Raw genomic sequence first — 20,634 nt, 5'->3', positions numbered from 1 at the left:
CTTACACTGAAGTGATTGCCCTCTGAAGCCACTCCCTGGCATCAAACCACTAAAAACGAGGAACTTTTAACTACCTTCCAAAATGGCTTAGCATGCCACCGCTACAAAAATGAATAAGAGCCATTATAGACCACTCAGTGGGAACTGAAGCATTGGCAATGAACTTACAAAGTTCTCCTCACAAACAGTAAGGGACTGGTGCTAAAGTTGGGAGGGCCGTCCCACAGATTATTCAAGCGGCAGACTTGCAGAGGTATGAATTTTTTCGAGTATGACTATCAGCCAACATCTCAGACTCCTCCATTATCAGTGGTAGGAGCACAATGAAAGTGGCCCTGGGAATTCTGAACATTGATTATGGACCCCATGAAATCTTTTGGCATCAGGCTGTTGGTTTAATGCTGCTGATTACCACCTACTTCCCTCCCTCATAGGAAGGACAGAGGTACACGAGTAGGCCTGAATGTCCTTCGAGCCAGTTCTGTCATTCAATGGCAGATCTGCATATTGCCTCCATTTAGCCACCTTGGTTCCATACTCCTTATTATCCTTGCCTAACAAAAATCAATCTCAATCTTGAAATTTCCTGCTCTCTGTCTCTATTTCCTTCTAACCAATTTCCTATCCATGTCAATAAGTTGCCTCCGATTCCATGTACTCTCATTTTTGTTAACAATCTGTCAATTGGAACCTTATCAAATGTCTTCTGGAAGTCCACAAAAATAAAACCCATAAACACTCTTATCTACTATGTTAGCTATCTCCTCAACAAATTGAACTATAATCGTTAGACATGACTTGTTATAATTCCATATTGGCTCTTGCTCATCAATTCATGTCTGTTCAAGTGCTCAGTCAATCAGTTCCTAACAATAAATTCCAATATCTTCCCTACAGATGTTAAGCTAATATGCCTATGATTTCCTAGTACATAACTTTAATCTTTCATAGTGAAGTAACATTGGCAGTTTTCCAACGTCAAGGAATGATTCCTGAATCGAGAGTAATTTGAAAGATCATGACGGCAGCATCTAAATTTCTTCATTTCTTTATTCATGCATGGGATGTGGGCATCGCTGCGAAGACCAGCATTTATTGCCCATTCCCAATTGCCCTTGAGAAGATGGTGGTGAACTGCTTCCTTGAAATTCTGCAGTCCATATGATGAAGGTACTTCCACTGTTGTGTGCTGTTAGGTGGGGAATTCCAGTGTTTCAACCCACTGACCATGAAGAAATGGTGATATATCTCCAAGTCAGGATGTTGCATGACTTGAAAGGAAACCTCGTGCCTGCCACCTTTGCCCTTCTGGGGCGGGTAGAGATCGTGAATTTGGGAGGTGCTGTCAAAGAAGCTTTGGAGAGTTGCTGCAGTCATGTGGCTGGTACCAACTTGCTCTCTAATTTTTTTGGGCTGCACAGGCGATTTGTTTAAGTGCAGCCCCTTTAAATTTTTGTACAGTCGCACACACGCACAGTAACTTAAAGGGGCCATCTTGTACGCTGCCTGTGCAGAAGCTTTTGGGTGGCTGAAGGAACATTGGATGGTACATGCTGCAGCCACAGTGTGCTGGTAATGAAAGGAATGAATGCTTAAGGCAGTAAATAAGACATCAGTGAAGCAGTCTGCTTTGTTCTGGATAGTCACCTTGCAAACATCTCAAGTTTCAATGCAATATTTAAACCAGATGGATTTTGATACAGCATAGAAGGAGCCATTTGGCCCATTGAGTCCATGCCGGCTCTCAGTAGAGCAATCCAGTCAGTTAAATTCCACCACTCCATCCTCGAAGACCTGCAAGTTTATTTCTATCAAGTGCCCATCCAATTTCTTTTGGGGCAAAGGCGGGCAGCCCGTCCAAAGCCTCACCTGCCCCAGCGTAAAAATTTTGAGAGGCTGGGATGGGTGGGAACCCAGAGGGAAGCCCATTCCTTCTATTTCACGCTCCCCAAATAGAGGAGTGTGAAATTCAGGCCTACCTTTAATTCTGATTTAAACTTACCTAAAAGCCTAAGATAAAAGCAAAATACTGCAGATGCTGGAAATCTGAAACAAAAACAAAAATAGCTGGAAAACCTCAGCAGGTCTGACAGCATCTGTGGAGAGGAAGACAGAGTTAACTTTTCGAGTTCGTATGACCCTTCATCAGAACTAAAGAGAAATAGAAATGTGGTGAAATATAAGCTGTTTAAGGGGGGTGGGACCGGTGGAGCTGGACAGAGGGCCAGTGATAGGTGGAGGCAAAGGAAAGATTGCCAAAGATGTCATAAACAAAAGGTCAAAGGGGTGTTGACGGTGGTGATATTAGCTAAAGGATGTGCTAATGGTGATATTAAGGGTAGAAAGCAGGATGAGCAAGTGACAGATGGCCCTAGTGGAGGTGGGGTGGGGGGGGAGGGGATTGAAATAGGCTAAAAGGTGGAGATAAAACAATGGATGGAAATAAATTTTAAAAATAATAATAGAAATAGGTGGGAAAAGAAAAAATATATATAAAAATATATAATTATAAATATATAATAACACCTGCCCCTTTACTTCCCCCCTCCCCACTGTCCAAGGGCCCAAACACTCCTTTCAAGTGAAGCAGCATTTCACTTGCACTGCCCTCAATTTGGTCTACTGCATTCGCTGCTCCCAATGTGGTCTCCTCTACATTGGAGAAACCAAACGCAGACTGGGTGACCACTTTGCGGAACACCTTCGGTCTGTCCGCAAGCATGACCTAGACCTTCCTGTCGCTTGCCATTTCAACACACCATCCTGCTCTCACGCCTACATGTCCGTCCTTGGCCTGCTGCAATGTTCCAGTGAAGCTCAACGCAAACTGTAGGAACAGCACCTCATCTTCCGATTAGGCACTTTACAGCCTTCCGGATTTAACATTGAGTTCAACAACTTCAGAGCATGAACTCTCTCCTCCATCCTCAACCCCTTTTTTCTAATGATTATTATATATTTTTTTTTATTTTCCCACCTATTTCTATTATTATTTTTAAAATTTATTTCCATCCATTGTTTTATCTCCACCTTTTAGCCTATTTCGATCTCCTCTCCCCACCCCACCCCCACTAGGACTATCTATCACTTGCTCATCCTGCTTTCTACCCTTAATATCACCATTAGCACATCCTTTAGCTAATATCACCACTGTCAACACCCCTTTAACCATTTGTTTATGACATCTTTGGCAATCTCTCCTTTGCCTCATCCTATCACTGCCCCTCTATCCAGCTCCCCAACTGTCCCACCCCCCTTAAACAGCTTATATTTCACCACGTTTCTATTTCTCTTTAGTTCTGATGAAGAGTCATACGTACTCGAAACGTTAACTCTGTCTTCCTCTTCACGGATGCTGTCAGACCTGCTGAGTTTTTCCAGCTATTTTTACTTTTGTTACCTAAAAGCCTGCTTTGTGTCTATTACTAAACATAGAAACATGGAAAATAGGAGCAGGAGTAGGTCATTCGACCCTTTGAGCCTGCTCCGCCATTCACTATGATCATGGCTGATCCTCTATCTCAATGCCATATTCCTGCGCTCTCCCCGTATTCTTGACGCCTTTAGAGTCCACAAATCTTTCTATTTCCTTCTTAAATATATTCAGTGACTTGGCCACCACAGCCTTCTGTGGTAGAGAATTGAGTGAAGAGGTTTCTCCTCATCCAGTCCTAAACGGTCTACCTCGTATCCTGAGACTGTGACCCTTTGTTCTAGACCCCACCCCCTCAGTGAGAGGAAATATCACCCCTGCATCCAGTCTGTCCATCCCTGTCAGAATTTTATACGTTTCAATGAGATCTCCTCTCATTCTTCTAAGCTCCAGTGAATATAGGCCTAGTCGGCCCAATTTCTCCTCATACAACAATGCTGCCATCCCAGGAACCAGTCTGGTGAACCCTCACTGCACTCCCTCTATGACAAGTATATCCTTTCTTAGATAAGGAGATCAAAACTGCACACAATACTCCAGAGATAAAAACAAAAAACTGCGGATGCTGGAAATCCTGGAAATCCAAAACAAAAACAGAAACAGAAATACCTGAAAAAACTCAGCAGGTCTGGCAGCATCGGCGGAGAAGAGTACAGTTGACGTTTCAAGTCCTCATGACCATTCAACAGAACTAAGTAAAATTAGGAAAGGGGTGAAATATAAGCTGGTTTAAGGAGCGGGGGTGGGGGTTTGTTGGGACAAGCAGCCAGTGAAAGGAGGAGATAACCAAAAGCTGTCACAGACAAAAGAACAAAGAGGTGTTGAAGGTGGTGATATTATCTAAAGGAATGTGCTAATTAAGAGTATAAGACAGGACAGATAAGGTACAGATAGCTCTAGTGGGGGTGGGGGAATACTAAAAGGTAGAAATAAACAATGGTGGAAATACATTTAAAATTAATGGAAATAGGTGGGAAAAGAAAAAATCTATATAAATTATTGGAAAAAGCAAAAAGGAGGGGGAAGAAACGGAAAGGGGGTGGGGATGGAGGAGAGAGTTCAAGATCTAAAATTGTTGAGCTCAATATTCAGTCCGGAAGGCTGTAAAGTGCCTAATCGGAAGATGAGGTACTGTTCCTCCAGTTTGCGTTGAGCTTCACTGGAACAATGCAGCAAGCCAAGGACAGACATGTGGGCAAGAGAGCAGGGTGGAGTGTTGAAATGGCAAGCGACAGGGAGGTCTGGGTCATTCTTGCGGACAGACCAAAGGTGTTCTGCAAAGCGGTCACCCAGTCTGCATTTGGTCTCTCCAATGTAGAGGAAACCACATTGGGAGCAACAAATGCAGTAGACTAAGTTGGGGGAAATGCAAGTGAAATGCTGCTTCACTTGAAAGGAGTGTTTGGGCCCTTGGACGGTGAGGAGAGAGGAAGTGAAGGGGCAGGTGTTGCATCTTCTGCGTTTGCGTGGGGAGGTGCCGTGGGAAAAGGAGTAGGGGGTGATAGAGGAGTGGACCAGGGTGTCACGGAGGGAACGATCCCTACGGAATGCCACCAGGGGGGGGTGAAGGGAAGATGTGTTCGGTGGTGGCATATAACTGGAGTTGGCGGAAATGGCGGAGGATGATCCTTTGAATGCGGAGGATGGTGGGGTGATAAGTGAGGACAAGGGGGACCCTATCATGTTTCTGGGAGGGAGGAGAAGGCGTGAGGGCGGATTTAGTTTTAGCTTTAAAGTTTAAGTTTGATTTATATTTCTGTATGTGTGTGTTAAGAAAGGTCAAATGGAGTATTAGTTTCACTTTAAAAAGGTGCTTGCATTTCTAATGAGGAGTTTTACGACCCCTAGAGAGAAGTTAAACAAACACAACAGTAGAAAACTGACTGTTGCCTAGCAACATAGGGCCAGAGAGGCAGGTCCCTCCCACAGAGACACACAGAAGAAGAGTAACAGCAGTTGTTTTGGAAGCTGTTTGAGTCCAGTTTGTTATGAAAGTTGTTGCCAGGAGAGAATGGAGCAAAAGAGACAGACAGCTAGTCCCCAGCTAAAGAAAAACGCAAAAAATCCTGGGGAGTGGAAGAGGGGAAAGTGCAAAGAAGACTTTCTAGTCAAAGGAAGTATAGGAACCTGGGAAAAGGTCCTGTTAATGAAGTTAAGAGTGAGGGGCAGAGGGAAAGGCTCCAAGCTTCAGATTTAAAGAGACAAAAGCCTCAGAAAGCAGATTTAAAGTGAGAACAGCTGGCAAGAGACAAGAAGGCCCAAAGAGACAACTGAAAAACTATAACTCTTTGCAATGGGCATGTGAAGCAGTGGTCTACTGTTAACGCTGAGTTGGCGAGAGAGAGTGCGTGGAAGACAACTTGAATGCATGTGGTGACCCAGGGAACAGGAACATCAGAAGGAGAGTTCGAAACCCCCTGAGGAACGCACTGAGAGAAAGCGTCGGTTTGGGAGAAGATTCCAAGGCGAGGTCTTGGAGAGTGAATATTGGAAACCCTTGTGTGAAGGACAGAATTCAGTGAGACTGGTTGGCTCATGGTGTGAATAGTGTCTGGAGGAAGTTGAGGAGAGATCCATAGCATCTGTTTGAGGTGGCATCTGTCACTTGGTTTCAGAGTGTGATGTGTCTTTGGGTGCCATACGTTTACATAGACTGTGTACTTACTGTGGACATTAGAGTATAAGATAGTTTTTGTAGCTTGTGTTATCCTTACAAATCTGTATACATCTGTAAAGGTATAGCTGTGGGTGAAGGAGTATTGTAATATAGTTAAAAGCAAAATACTGCGGATGCTGGAAATCTAGAACAAAAACAAAAATACCTGGAAAAACTCAGCGGGTATGACAGCTTCTGCGGAGAGGGATACAGTTAACTGTATTCCTCTCCGCAGATGCTGTCAGACCTGCTGAGTTTTTCCAGGTATTTTTGTTTTTGTAATATAGTTCATCTTTTCTTGTTGAATAAATGTTTTATACTTTTGTTAAAAGTTCATCAACTGACTCCTGTGCCTCTGTTCAGTAGCTACTCTCCAAGTATCTAAACAAACAAACAAAAGTTAGGATCCATCAAGCTGGGTTCCACTCTATGATTAGGCTTGTCCATGGATAACCTCAGCTGGGATTGTGACAATGATTGCTCTTTGGATCTAATACTATCCTTAATTTCTTTTGTTAGCAATGGTTGAGTCACTTTTCCTGTTGTGTTTTTGCACCAAAAAGGAATGTATAACTGTTGCAATGCGTACATTCGTTCCTTAAATATTAGCCATAGTCAACACCATCACAACACGAAAAGGGTTTTAAAACGCTCCCTCTAAAATACACTTCTTGTGCGGACAACCAAGAGAAAAGTTATCCCGCCATCTCTCTCTCAGAATTTTTTCCTGTCCATAACAGTATAAAAACCATAGTGCAGGCACCAGTCCAGGTTTAGTATCATCAGTATAATTAAGAAATTGTTGCAACTATTGTCTCTTACAAATCAGAGGATGAAGTGTGGATTGTAAGTTCTGTAAAAATACTGACAAAATGCAATATTGTTCATTACTACTGCTTATATAAGATTCCCATTCCTGCTTATAATCTACACCACAATCTGATAGAATGTTTGTTCTTTTGCATTTCAAGGATGGCTCATGTCATATCCAGCAAGGCAAATATCATTAATAACCTTTGGTTTGGACCACTGTGGGAGTAAAAATGTGCAAAGTGATTTGACGCTTAAATTTTGGGAAATATCTTTTTATCACCACAAGCTTTATTTTATATTTCACTTAATGGACTCTTTTTCCTGAAGAAACTACAGGCACAAACAACCGTTTTATAAAGAAAGCAACCATTTATTGCACACTACAAAATTTGAATTAAATATCTTGGGTTTATGCATAATTTAGAATTGCTTTAAATGCAATAAAATGAGACTTCCTGTATCATGTCTACCTTATACTAACTGAATAACAAAGGTTTATTCATGCTTGGCACAAGCTTGTTGGGAAGATTCATGAGCCTTAAGTTGGGCTCAGAAGTGCCCATTTACTGGGAACTACTAGTGCAATTAAGGTTCGCAGCGAGGGCGCACACCTCTGGTACGAAGTTTTATGGATGGCATCTTGATAAAGGCGTTAGCGCACACACTTAATGTCATCATATAGAGCAGGCAGATCATGAAATTAATCATTGTGTAAAACTGATTTGATGCCAGTGCTGCAATTTTGGAGCTCAGCACTAGCCAACGCCCTCGCTTAACTCTCCACAGCTGAATGTGGACCTCCACTACTTATACATTAATTGTTAGTTGATTTTTTCTGGCAGTTGTGAAAATTCTATACATTTTTGATGCTTCCCATAGTTGTTTCAAGTTTTAAAGGCTAGTGGAAAGAGTGTGGCAGGTTTTGAAGTACCTGACTTCAAGACTTCTTCACAAATCAGTTGCTCCTAGACATGGGTGCACTAGGAATAGGTGCACTACTCTTGGAATCGAGTAGGACTTGGAGAATGAGCAGAGGCCTCGATGAACAAGATAAGCTTTTGGAAGAGGAAGGAAGAGAATGGGGAGGAGAACAATTCTCCTACCTGAGCTTCAACGATGACCAATGTTTGAGATGTCTGTGCCTCACTTAACTCATTTAATAGCAGGCGTAAGCCATTCAACCCTTCGAACCTATTCTGCCTTTCAGCCCTTTGAACTCTAACTCCATCTTTCAATTCCTATCCACATATCCCTTGATTCCTTAGTATCTAAAAATCTATCTATCCGAACATATTCAAGAACTGTGCATTCACAGATTTCTTTCACAGTTTTTAACATATCTAGTTGAACGAATGCTGAGCAGGGAAGTCCTCGCTGGTCAGTGTCCTGGACCAATATTTATCCATCAATCAGTATCACTAAAAACAGATCATCATGATTTTATTATAACAGCACTCAAAAATGTTTCTGCCCCATCCAGTTACAATTTCTATAAATTACAGCTTCCCCCAAACCTGGGCTGTCATAGTTCAGAACTGAGCACGTGGTCTCCTAATACACCTCTCAATCAAAAATGGTGCCAACCCTACAAACAGAGAAGGTACAACCAAATTTGATGCAGCAACATTGTTAAAGTGCCTGCAACACTGAAAAATATCCTAAAGAGCATCCCAGGGGCATAAATGAAAAGAAATAGATACTGCACCAAAGCAGGAGGTGGTCATTGGGGTGACCTAAAGCTTAGCCAAAGAGGTTGGTATTAAGGAGGGTCTTAAAGGATCTGGAAGGACAAGGGCAGCAGATGTATGGGTACATCACCACCTGCAAGCTCGCCTCCAAGCCACACAAGATCCTGACTTGGAATTATATCACTGTTCCTTCACCGTGGCTGGGCCAAAATCCTGAAACTCCATCCTAACAGCACTGTAGGTGTTCTGACACCACATGGACTGCAGCAGTTCAAGAAGGCAGCTCACCACCACCAGGACAATTAGGGATGGGCAATAAATGCTGGTCTAGCCAGTGATACCCACGCGAAAGAATAAAAGAGGCTGAGAAGTTTAGAAGGAAATATCAGGGCTGAAGGCACAACCACTAATGGCGAAGCAGAGGGACAAAGTGTATTAGATTCAGAGACGGTTTTCGGCGTCCAAAGGCTGAAATTCAACAACACTACTTCACCTTCTACAAAGTCAAGTGAAGACACGTCCGTCTCGGGCCAACTGCCTCTTTGAGGAGGAGAGAAGCTGAAAATTCATCCAACAGGGCTGAGTGCGCGTGCGCCTGTTGCGTTTCCCTGGCAACGGGCCAGGCCCAGCCGAGGCTTCGCTCCTCGCCTCTGTGGCGGGACATGTACGAATGGATCCGAGGCAATATCACGTCGCTCTTCTCTGCCGGGCCGGGAGCACCGCAACTCAGTGTTCCTAACCGGAGTAGCGCTGTTCCCGTCAAGAGGAACTATCAGAGGTGGGTGTCGGAAGTCAGTTCGGCCTTGCGGGGGAGTGGTGGGGCCTCGAGTCAGACAGCAACAAAACGGCCTCAGGCCCGACAGCAAGCAGCTATCCGTCACCTTTATAAACTGATGCTTACACTGCAATATGTCTCATTAGCTATGACATGTAAATCCATGGTCTCCTAACTACTGACTGTTATTCATCTCCAGACTTATCCATTCCAATGCACTTCTATTGGACCCCCACTACCTTGATGAACTGCTGCCCGTGCCCTAACTTGAACTAGTCCCACGCATCCTCCATCCCAGTGCTTGCTGACAAACTGGCCTCTTTGTCCGTCAAGGTTTCAGTTTTAATATTCTCATCTTTATTTGATCATTAAATGAAACGGAAAAACTGAGGGCTATGTGGAAAGGGGAGTAGCATTATGTGAATTTTGCCTTCAGAGGGACAGCACAGACTTGAAGGACCAAATGGCCTCCTGTGCTGTAACCATTCTATCATTGTTTTCAAATCCTTCTATGCTGTTGTTGCCCCTCTTTCTCTCTGTAACCTCCTACAGTCCTCTGAGACATCTATGCACCTCTTGCACATCCTTGCTCTATCATTTCCAGGTAATTCTGTTTTTGTTTTGGATTTCCAGCATCCGCAGTAGCTTTTAGCTTTTTGTTTTTATTTCTTGCTCTATCATTGGTGGCTGTGTGTAGGCCTGAAGTGCTGGAAGTCCCTCAAAGCTTCTCCTCCTCAAAACATTCCTTGAGACCTACTTCACTGCCCAAGCTTTTGGTCACCTGTCCCAATATCTAATTGGGTAGTTTGGTCATTGTCATTACAGCATGTCTGCTCTCTGTAGTGCTATCCAGTCAGGTAATGACCTTACTTTCACCTTGTGGTCCTGCAAGTTTATTTCCATTCAAATGCCTATCCAATTTCCTTTTTGAAATCATTGATCGTCATCCTATAGGCAGCAAGTTATTTTTTTTATTTCACAGAGTGTGGGCATCGTTGGTTAAATCATTTATTGCTCATCACTAATTGCTGTTGAGAAGTTGATTATTCCCACACACTACGTAAAAAAAATTCTTCGTCAGTTCCCCCCGTATCTCTTGCCCAGAACCTTAAATCTGTGTGCCCTGGTCCTTGTATTACCAGTTCCTGGGAACAACCTTTCTTCATCTTCCTTATCTAAACCAGTCATAATCTTGTACACCTCTATTGAAGCTCTCCTCAATCTCCTTTGCTCCAAGGAGAACAACCCAGGTCACTCCAAACTAAACTTGTAACTAAATTCGCTCATTCCTGGAGCCATTCTGGCAAATCTCCTCTGGATCTTGTCCAGAACCCTCAAATTCTTATTCCTCTTGTCTACTTTATGCTGATGCCCCTCCTTCCCCCCTGCTAATTTCATTTATACCCTCCCCAACCACACTATTGAACCTCCCTGTGAGGACATTGGTCCCAATGAGGTGTAATCTATCCCTTTTGAATAGGCATCTGTTGCCTGAGCATTGGTCCCCATTCCCCAGGAATCTGAAGCCCTTCCTCAAAGCACACATTGTTCTTCCCTACCTTCCTATTTCTACCCTCACTGGTGCATGGCACTGGGAATAATTCAGATTTTCGAGGTCTTACTTTTTTAACTTCTTCCCTAGCTCCGGAAAGTCTGACCATAGGACCTCACGTATAGGACCCCTCTATGTCATTGGTACCAATGTGTCCCAGAACTTTTGGCTCACTCCCTTCTCCCATCAGAATATGTCAAACCTCGATTAATAACCCTCTTATGAAACACCCTAGGACATTATAAGTCATATATACATTCTTGTTATATATCCATTATTCAATGCTGCAGTAAACTGATTTACAACTATTGTTGGCAGTGCTGTGGAGATAAACACCAACAAGAGGACTGGCTTTCTGAGCACTTCGTATTTGCAAATTGCATTATTCCAGGAGCTCAATACCTATAATGAACAGTCATAATAGGATTTCTGAAAGGGAAGCCAAACAAATTCTCAGAATGTTTTTGGTTTAAAAAATTTTTGCATCTAAACATTTAACACAATGATGCAAATCAACCCCATTGGCAAGTGATATTTTGCGACTGGCTCCCCCTTAAACGGGATATCTGATGGTTTTGAGCACCGTTCTGTGAAGAAAAATTAAATGTTTGCCAAATATGTTTTCATCGAGAGTCTGATTCTTTAAAAAGCAGATTTCGCAGTGGAGAAAAGCCCTTTCATCACAAGAAACCCTTAAAATTGCACTTTTTTCCTTATATGTGGTATGAGCTGGGGCACATATGTCTCACCATGTTGTTTCCTAAATTGATGTCATTTTGGTCTTTCTTTTTCCCCCCAGTGTCCAGGCGTCTAATGATGAAATTGAATGGATATCAGTAAAAAGGCGAAGGCTGGGTAAGTTTGTTTTTACAGGGTAACATCTTTCAGTTGAACAGAAGATAGTGCATGACTATTCCAGAACCTGTGCTTAAGTTATTTTGTCACTTCCCTTTCCTTGTAGTAAATAGAGAACATTGATGTTTTGCCATCAACACTTGGTTCGTGTTCCTAAGCTTCCACCAATGCAGAGCAGAAGGTGGGAGAGTTTGGGGAAGAAAATCTGGGAAAATGATAAATCGCTACAAAACAGAAATGTGCCCAGCGCCTTTTAGTCATTGTTACAGCAACCCTCCCAAGTGTTCCTCCCAGTTGCATTGGCATTTCATCATATGGTGGAAGGAAGGTATCTGAAGTGGCATCAGTGCTCTCTTTTTAAAAAAGGCATCTTACCAAATGGGAAGCATAAATGAACACTGATTAGAAAGACTTGAAGAGAGCATAAAAGTAAAATTAAATAGAAGAAAAGGACATTTGAAAGTATTGAGACAAAACAAATGTTTTGGGGAGAAATTCCAGAGAGCTGGAGCACATATGCTGCTGCCAGTGGTGTTAAGGGAGAAGAGTGTGGCTGTGAAGATACAAGGTTGAAGGAGATCACTGAGGGTATGTAGGGTGTAAGAAGCTGAGGATGAGCATCTGGAAATCAGTTTGGTGGAGAATGTGGAGCTTGGTAGACCAGGGATAGCAGTGCTTGACTTTGTTATCAAAACTTAGGATATGGACTTTTTTATGAGCAGCAGTGGTTCAAGAAGGTGGCTCACCACCACCTTCTCAAGGGCAATTAGGGATGGGCAACAAATGCTAGCCGAGCCAGCAATGCCCGCATCCCATCAAAAAAAAATGTCTGAATGGAGCATTTTGAACTGTACAACACTCAGGTGCAACACTGATAGACACAGATCTGCCACTATATAGCACTGGGGCACCATAATGGTAGATAGAGGTCTGTATCTCTACAATACTGGGTATTGTTATTGCAAACCACAAATTTGTTTCCTAATATATTAGTTAGTGAGAGACTCCTAATTAGATTTGCATGAAACTGGTAGATGATAAAAAGACCATCTCATTAAGGCATCCAGAGGACTTTAAAAAAGATGTGAAACAACCTTGAAAGGTACAGCAGACTGGGGCTGTGTATACTGAGTTATAAAATGATAGAGTGCATTTTTCCACATGCTTAGTTATGTGCCCAGTCTGGGGAAAGTGCTGAGCTGTTCTGACCACTCATCACAAGGAAGCTGGCTCCAGAGTGCTGTCATACACCTTCTTGCAACTGGCTGCAGAGAGGGATTAGCAGAGACCTTGCAGTAGACCTTCAGCTTGTCCCTCTAGCCAAAGAACATGGAGGAGACAATCAAAGGAAAAATGGAGCAAAATGAAATTGCCGAGAAGTAAATAAATGGTTCTTTATTTTCTAGGTTACTTTGTGAATACGGTTAAGAAGTCTATATCAGGATTTGTCAGCTATATGAGGTCATTGTCACCATTTGGTTACAAGGACATGCAAGTAGACTCCAAATCCACCGTGCAGACAAAGCCAACCCAGCAGTTGAAACAGGTCAGTGCCTATTATTAGTCAAATGTGAGCTTATGGAAATAATCAGACAAAGAAAGGTGATAACTGTGCGATATTTGATGTTTTCCATTGCATTATTTGCTTATTGGTACGCCTGTAACTCTGAAGGTGTGAATATTGCCCCAGTGGCGTGAAACCTCTGAGGAGGTCCGTGGGAGCCAATAAAGAAAGGGTTATGTGAGGGAAGTTAAAATGAGTGATGGGTGTAGCATCATTTTAAAAGTTTTTTCCCTGCAGTTTTTGTGCATCCAATCTTCCTGTGAGGATCTGATTGGTAAGTGTAATTTCCCTGTTGGTGTTTCTGGTGACTGAGCAAGCCTTTTCTTTTCATATTGGCTTGGTACTGCTTTTTCCTTTGCATCACTGAGGAGAGAGAAAGAGAGAGAGAACGTGCAGGCATTGCTATTGGCCTGCCCCCTTTCATGATTTATTTTGCTGCATCTTCCCATTTTCAGTGGGCTTTGAATGAAAGATTTAGGAGAGGTTATTTTGAATGTGGCAACAAGGTGAGGAGAGGCAGGGTGATAAGAAGTTTTGGTTCACCATTGTAGAATGACAGTTTTCATCTTTGTCTGGAATGTGACTAAGAATAGCTGTGTTGTATTTTTCGTACAGATATGGATTACATTTAGATTGTTTTAAAAATACAGTATTTACATTTATGAAGAGCACTGTGTGTGTATGTGTGATGTGAGGTTTTATTGAGTTTGAATTGAGACACAGCTTGTGAGCAAATTGCTCCCTCTGCTGGCCCGCATGAAAGGCAACACATAACTGATCCATAAACCGAAAGATTGCGGATTCAATTTCTGTGTATATTAGGAAGGTTCAAGATTCAGTTCCTGCTCTACACTGAATTGCCTAATCTCAGTTGGGATAGTAGCTGAGTGCTTCAATTTGCCATAGCAGGAACAGCCTGCTAAGGTTCCGACTTTAATCACTATCCAGTCAGACACACCCACCTCCCCCCCTATCCCCTCCTGCTAGAAAGTGCAAATGCCTGCATATTGGATATGAACAGGATTGACATTGATGCCTTCATTGCCGAATATCCTGTGAAAATTCACCTTTTGGGCTTTCAGATGAAGAAACGTTCAGACTAATGGCTGATGCAAAATAATAGAGAAGTGAGAGAAAAAATGAGAGGCTATATAAACTAAATGGTACAATTTAGGGGTGTAGGAATATGGGGACCTGGAGGTTCCCTTGTACTGAGTCATAGAGTCATTATGGCAATTTTTGAAGATGGCAGGACAAGTTGAATAGCTTGTTTTAAAAAAAAGGATATGGGATTTTGGGCTTTATAAGTAGCAAAATAGGGCACAAAAGTATTGAAGTTATTCAAACCCTTTATGAATCCCTGGCAGGTAGTTATGTGGAGAGATGAGAGAAGCGAACATTGTCCTCCTAAGAAGAGAAAAAGTTAAGGGGAAGATTTATTGGAGGTCTTCAAGTTACGAGGAGCTTTGATAGACTATGCTAGAACTAAGAAAACTACAGCACAGGAACAGGCCCTTTGGCCCTCCAAGCCTGCGCTGATCATATTGCGTGTCAAACTAAAACATTTTGCACTTCCGGGGTCCGTATCCCTCTATTCCCATCTTATTCATGTATTTGTCAAGCTGCCTCTTAAACACCACTATTGTACCTGCTTCCACCACCTCCTCTGGCAGCGAATGCCAGACACTCATTACCCTCTGCATAAAAAACTTGCCCCGCACATCTCCGCTAAAGTTTTCTCCTCTCACCTTAAATCTATGTCCCCTAGTAATTGACTCTTCCACCCTGGGAAAAAGCTTCTGACTATCTACTCTGTCCATGCCACTCATAATTTTGTAAACTTCTATCAAGTCGCCCCTCAATCTCTGTCGCTCTAGTGAGAACAATCCGAGTTTCTCCAACCTCTCCTCATAGCTAATAATCTCCAGACCAGGCAGCATCCTGGTAAACCTCCTCTGCACCCTCTCCAACACCTCCATATCCTTCTGGTAATGTGGTGACCAGAATTGCACGCAATATTCCAAGTGTGGCCTAACCAAGGTTCTATACAGCTGCAGCATGACTTCCCAGCTTTTATACTCAATATCCCTGCCGATGAAGGCAAGCATACCGTATGCCTTCCTGACTACCTTATCCACCTGCGTTGCCACTTTCAGTGACCTCTGGACCTGTACACCCAGATCCCTCTGCCCGTCGATGCACTTAAGGGTTCTGCCATTTACTGTATAATTCCTGCCTGTATTAGACCTTCCAAAATGCATTACCTGAAATTTGTCCGGATTAAACTCTATCTGCCATTTCTCCGCTCGAGTCTCCAACCGATCTATATCCCGTTGTATCCTTTGACAATCCTCTTCACTATCTGCAACTCCTCCAACCTTAGTGTCGTCTGCAAACTTACTAATTAGCCCGGTTACATTTTCTTCTAAATCATTTACGTATACCACAAACAGCAAAGGTCCCAGCACTGATCCCTGTGGAGCACCACTAGTCACAGCTCTCCATTCAGAAAAGCACCCTTCCACTGCTACCCTCTGTCTTCTATGACCAAGCCAATTCTGTATCCATCTTGCCAGCTCACCTCTGATCCCGTGCGACTTTACCTTCTGTACCAGTCTGCCATGAGGGACTTTGTCAAAGGCCTTATTGAAATCCATGTAGATAACATCTACTGCCCTTCCATCGTCGAACATCTTTGTCATTTCCTTGAAAAACTCGATCAAGTTAGTGAGACACAACCTCCCCTTCACAAAACCATGCTGCCTCTCACTAATACGCCCATTTGCTTCCAAATGGTGGCAAATCCTGTCATGAAGAATCTTCTCCAATAATTTGTCTACCAATGACGTCAGGCTCACCGGTCTGTAATTTCCTGGATTATCCCTGCTACCCTTCTTAAACAATGGAACAACATTGGCCATTCTCCAGTCCTCTGGGACCTCACCCGTAGCCAATGAGGATACAAAGATTTCTGTCAAGGCCCCAGCAATCTCCTCCCTTGCCTCCCTCAGTACTCTGGGGTAGATTCCATCTGGCCCAGGGGACTTATCCACTTTAATATTCTTCAAATTGCCTAACACCTCTTTTTTGATCTCAACATGATCCAGGCTATCTCCATACTCTTCCCTAGACAAATCGACCGCTAAGTCCTTCTCTTTGGTGAATACTGATGAGAAGTACTCATTTAGTATCTCTCCCATTTCTTCTGGCTCAACACACAGATTCCCACCTCTGTCCCTGAGTGGGCCTACCCTTTCCCTGGCTACCCTCTTGCTTTTTACTTATGTATAAAAGGCCTTGGGATTTTCCTTAATCCTGGTTGCCAATGACTTTTCATGACCTCTTTTAGCCCTCCTGACTCCTTGCTTAAGCTTCTTCCTACTTTCTTTATATTCTCCATGGGCTTCATCTGTTCCCAGCCTTCTAGCCCTTATGAATGCTTCCTTTTCTTTTTGACTAATCTCCCAATATCCTTCGTTATCCAAGGTTCCTGAAACTTGCCATACTTCTCCTTCACCCTAGCAGAACCACACCGGTCCTGAATTCTTATCAACTGATGTTTGAAAGCCCCCCACATGTCAATAGTTGATTCGCCCTCAAACATACGCCTCCAGTCTAGATTCCTCAGTTCCTGCATAATATTGTTATAATTAGCCTTCCCCCAATTAAGCACCTTAACCCGAGGACTCCTGTTATCCTTATCCACCAATACCTTGAAACTTACTGAATTATGGTCACTTTTCCCAAAATGCTCCCCTACTAAAACTTTGACCACCTGGCCAGGTTCATTCCCTAATACCAGGTCCAGTATTGCCCCTTCCCTAGTTGGACTAACCACATATTGTCTCAGGAAGCCCTCCTGGGTGCACCTTACAAATTCTGCACCATCCAAGCCCCTAGCACTAAGTGATTCCCAGTCAATATAGGGAAAGTTAAAATCACCCACCACAACCCTATTGCTTTTACATCTTTCCAAAATCTGCCTACATAACTGTTCCTCAATCTCCCGCCAGCAATTGGGAGGCCTATAGTAAACCCCCAACATTGTGACTGCACCCTTCCTATTCCGGAGCTCTACCCATATTGCCTCGCTGCCTGAGCCCAACGAGGTGTCCTCCCGTCGTACAGCTGTGATATTCCTCTTAACCAGCAGTGCAACTCCCCCACCTCTTCTACATCCCTCTCTATCCTGCCTGAAACATCTAAATCCTGGAACGTTTATCTGCCAATCCTGTCCATCCTTCAAACAAGTCTCTGTAATAGCAATAACAATATAGAAACTGTTTTGAGTGGAAGGAAGGCCCGTAACTGGAGGACATGAATTCAAGATATTTGGCATCTGAACCAGAAGGGAGATGATTTTTTTTTTGTACAGCGAGTTGTTATGATCTGGGACACACTATTTGGGAGGGCTGCGTAAAGTGGTGCCACTATTCTCAACCAGAATGGAGCTGATTTGGTAATTTGCCTGCTAATCACTGCTGTAAATTACTGGGATAGATGTAACTCTCCTCTGATTGCTGCCTTTTGCTATTTAATTCTTTGACTCTGTGTAGCGGAAGGCTGCCAGTGCCCAAGTAACTATGCTACAGCATTGAGAAATGACTCTTAGAAATTACAGATTTAATGGTTAATGCAGCTACATGTTTTAAGTACTTGCCCCCCTGTCTTTGCTTAACAAATGTTTTTAAAACTGGAATGCAAAGACTTAACATTTCCACATTCAGCTTTCAAGTTGTGAATTTTTTGAAATATGTATAACGTATTGTTTGTCCTAAATGTATTATGATAGCTTTACGCTTGAAGTTCTGATCTGAATATAACTGTTTTGGGAATATCAGGGGGAGATTGGGTTAAAAACACAGATTTCCCTTCTCAGCTGGTAACATTAATCTCTGAGCTGCTCTATTGACCGAGTCCTCCATTGTCAGAAGTGCCATCTTTCTAATGAAACATTAAACTGAGAACCCACTTATCAGCTCAGTTGGGCATAAAAATAAATTCCCGTGGCTTTATTCAAAGAGCCTGGGAGTTTTCTGATGTTCTGGTAAATATTTATCCCTCAACAAACACCACAAAAACAGATTGTTTGATTTTCTCTTGCTGTTTGTGGGATGGTTGTACATAAAATGGCTGCTGCATTTGCCTAGAAAAAAACAATGGCTAAACTTGTGGGGAATAAAAGTAATTTACTGGTCACTTATAGGACATCCTGAGGACATGAAAAACACTATATTAATGCAAGCCCATTCCTTCTGCTCGCTCCCCTCTTCTCCCTTAAATGGTGCTAATTATTTTAGGTTACACTTCTATGGGTACTTGTAGCTCTCGAACCTCACCCAAATGGCTGTGCTTCTTATGCCAGCTGACGAAACTGTGACCAACAGCAGACAATGTAACATGAAAGGTATCTCTGTTGAGCCCATCCTGTTCTTCCCCGATGTTTACACATTTGCATTTTCCAGCAGGGGCCACTGGGGAGCAGACCATATGGAGGACTCTTGATGATTTTCTCCTCTCCAAGCCAGGGGCGCAGAAACTAACAGCAGTATCCAGTTAAAAACAAAAAGCTAAAAGCTACTGCGGATGCTGGAAATCCAAAACAAAATAAAAACAGAATTACCTGGAAAAACTCAGCAAGTCTGGCAGCATCGGCGGAGAAGAAATCAGTCAACGTTTCGAGCCCTCATGGCCCTTCAGCAGAACTGAAAGCAGTTCTGCTGAAGGGCCATGAGGGCTCGAAACATTGACTGATTTCTTCTCCGCCGATGCTGCCAGACTTGCTGAGTTTTTCCAGGTAATTCTGTTTTTATTTTGAGCAGTATCCAGTTGTTGCTTTGGCTAAGATTAGTTAATAGTGCAGACTGGGTAAAATAGGTGATTGAAATTTATTTTAACACTTAATTATTCCCCATATTTCTCACTCTGCTCAGGTCATCCCAAGCCAAATATGACCTGTGACTGAAGAAATGGGCAGCAGATGAGTCATGGCATGCCTAATTAGTTAGACTTTATCCTGTACCCTTCAGCTCAAATGTTTTTTGCCCTGTAAATTGCTGGAAAGCTACGCCAATAATGGCACAGTGAGGGCAACTATGTATCTTCTTATGCAATGAACTTAAAGGCTTGAGAAGTAAACAGAGGGAGGACTGAGAAAGAGGTGAATTCAATTCCTGGAACTCCCTTCCTAATGCCACTGTGGGTGTTCCTACAACACATGGACTGTAGCGGTTCAAGAAGGTGGTTCACCACCACCTTCTCAAGGGCAATTAAGGATAGGCAATAAATACTGGCCTAGCCAGCAACACCCACATCCCACGAACGAATAACAAAAAATATTGGGTGAATTCAATGTCAAATCAGGTACAGAAAGCGAAATGAGAGGGAAAGAAAGATTGGATTAAGAAAGAGAGGGAAAGAAATAGAGACAGAAAAGAAAATTAAGCTAATTTTTAAAAATTTGACATTTTTAAGAACATAACATAAGAAATAGGAGCAGAAATAGACCACGTGGCCCTCGATCATAGCTGATCTTCTGCCTCAACTTCACCATGAGATCTGTTCTCCATATCCCTTAATTCCCTCTAGATCACGTGCTCAAGTCTCGAGAGGGTGCGACCACTGAGCCAGGACTGACAAAAATTACAATACTTGCCTGGGAATTGAACCCGGCCCGCAGCAGTGAAAGCACCAAATCTGAACCACTGGACCACCAGTGAGGCTAAAATGTAACATTTCCTCAGTAATACACTGAAATGAGTCAAAATTATGTGCTCAAGTCCTGGAATGGTGGTGAAACCCGAAACAATTCCAACAACAATTTTCAACCTGAAGGAATTACATTCCAAACATTCCAAAATGAAATTCTTGACTTGAGAGGTTGATAGGCAGTTGTCAACATTATCACAAGATTAAAAGGGTACTTAATCTATTATTTGCTACTTAATTTTCTGTAGTATGTTTGATGGGCAATTAATGTGAAAGTGTAGGAACTTCATGAATATCATGAGGTTAAGGATAATGGCTGTTTTTGTGAGACAAACAGCACAGTGGTGCAAATCATCCAACAGTTTGTGGCAATTTGCAATTCATGGAGTATCTATTTCTTCCTTGTCACAAGTTGCTAGCTGATTTTCATGTCAATAACCACGTGCATTGTTATTTTTCTAGCAAATCCTGGCCCAGTGTGGCAGGAGAGAACAACTGGTGAGAAGGGCAGAGAAAGAAAACGGGGAAAAACATGAACACGTTTTATTGTGCGTGCATCCACCCAGAATTTGCATAATAGAGCAATGGAT

At 42.8% G+C, this 20,634-nt stretch overlaps 2 protein-coding genes across 3 annotated transcripts in view; one reads left to right on the top strand and one right to left on the bottom strand.

Moving 5' to 3' along the window:
• The window catches only part of c11h21orf58 (chromosome 11 C21orf58 homolog), a 265,111-nt gene that overhangs the window by 201,852 nt on the left and 42,625 nt on the right, over positions 1-20,634 (bottom strand). Inside the window, exon 2 of the mRNA XM_078551638.1 lies at positions 7,834-7,957. The gene's annotated coding sequence lies outside the window, so the exon portion shown is untranslated. The remainder of the gene's footprint in view (positions 1-7,833; positions 7,958-20,634) is intronic.
• LOC144686434 (sentrin-specific protease 2-like) overlaps positions 9,078-20,634 on the top strand; it is a 76,628-nt gene continuing 65,071 nt past the window's right edge. The window contains exons 1-3 of one of the 2 annotated variants that reach the window (XM_078551637.1): positions 9,078-9,368; positions 11,717-11,772; positions 13,179-13,318. In XM_078551637.1, the coding sequence (XP_078407763.1) occupies positions 9,253-9,368; positions 11,717-11,772; positions 13,179-13,318 (312 nt within the window). In that variant the 5' untranslated portion in view covers positions 9,078-9,252. The remainder of the gene's footprint in view (positions 9,369-11,716; positions 11,773-13,178; positions 13,319-20,634) is intronic. The other variant, XM_078551636.1, reaches the window with a different exon arrangement.

Source organism: Cetorhinus maximus, chromosome 11 (assembly GCF_964194155.1).
Source record: "Cetorhinus maximus chromosome 11, sCetMax3.hap1.1, whole genome shotgun sequence".
In the NCBI taxonomy this organism is placed as follows: domain Eukaryota; kingdom Metazoa; phylum Chordata; class Chondrichthyes; order Lamniformes; family Cetorhinidae; genus Cetorhinus; species Cetorhinus maximus.
The sequence above is the reverse complement of the archived record's forward strand: the minus strand, read 5'-3'. Positions and strand labels throughout refer to the sequence as shown.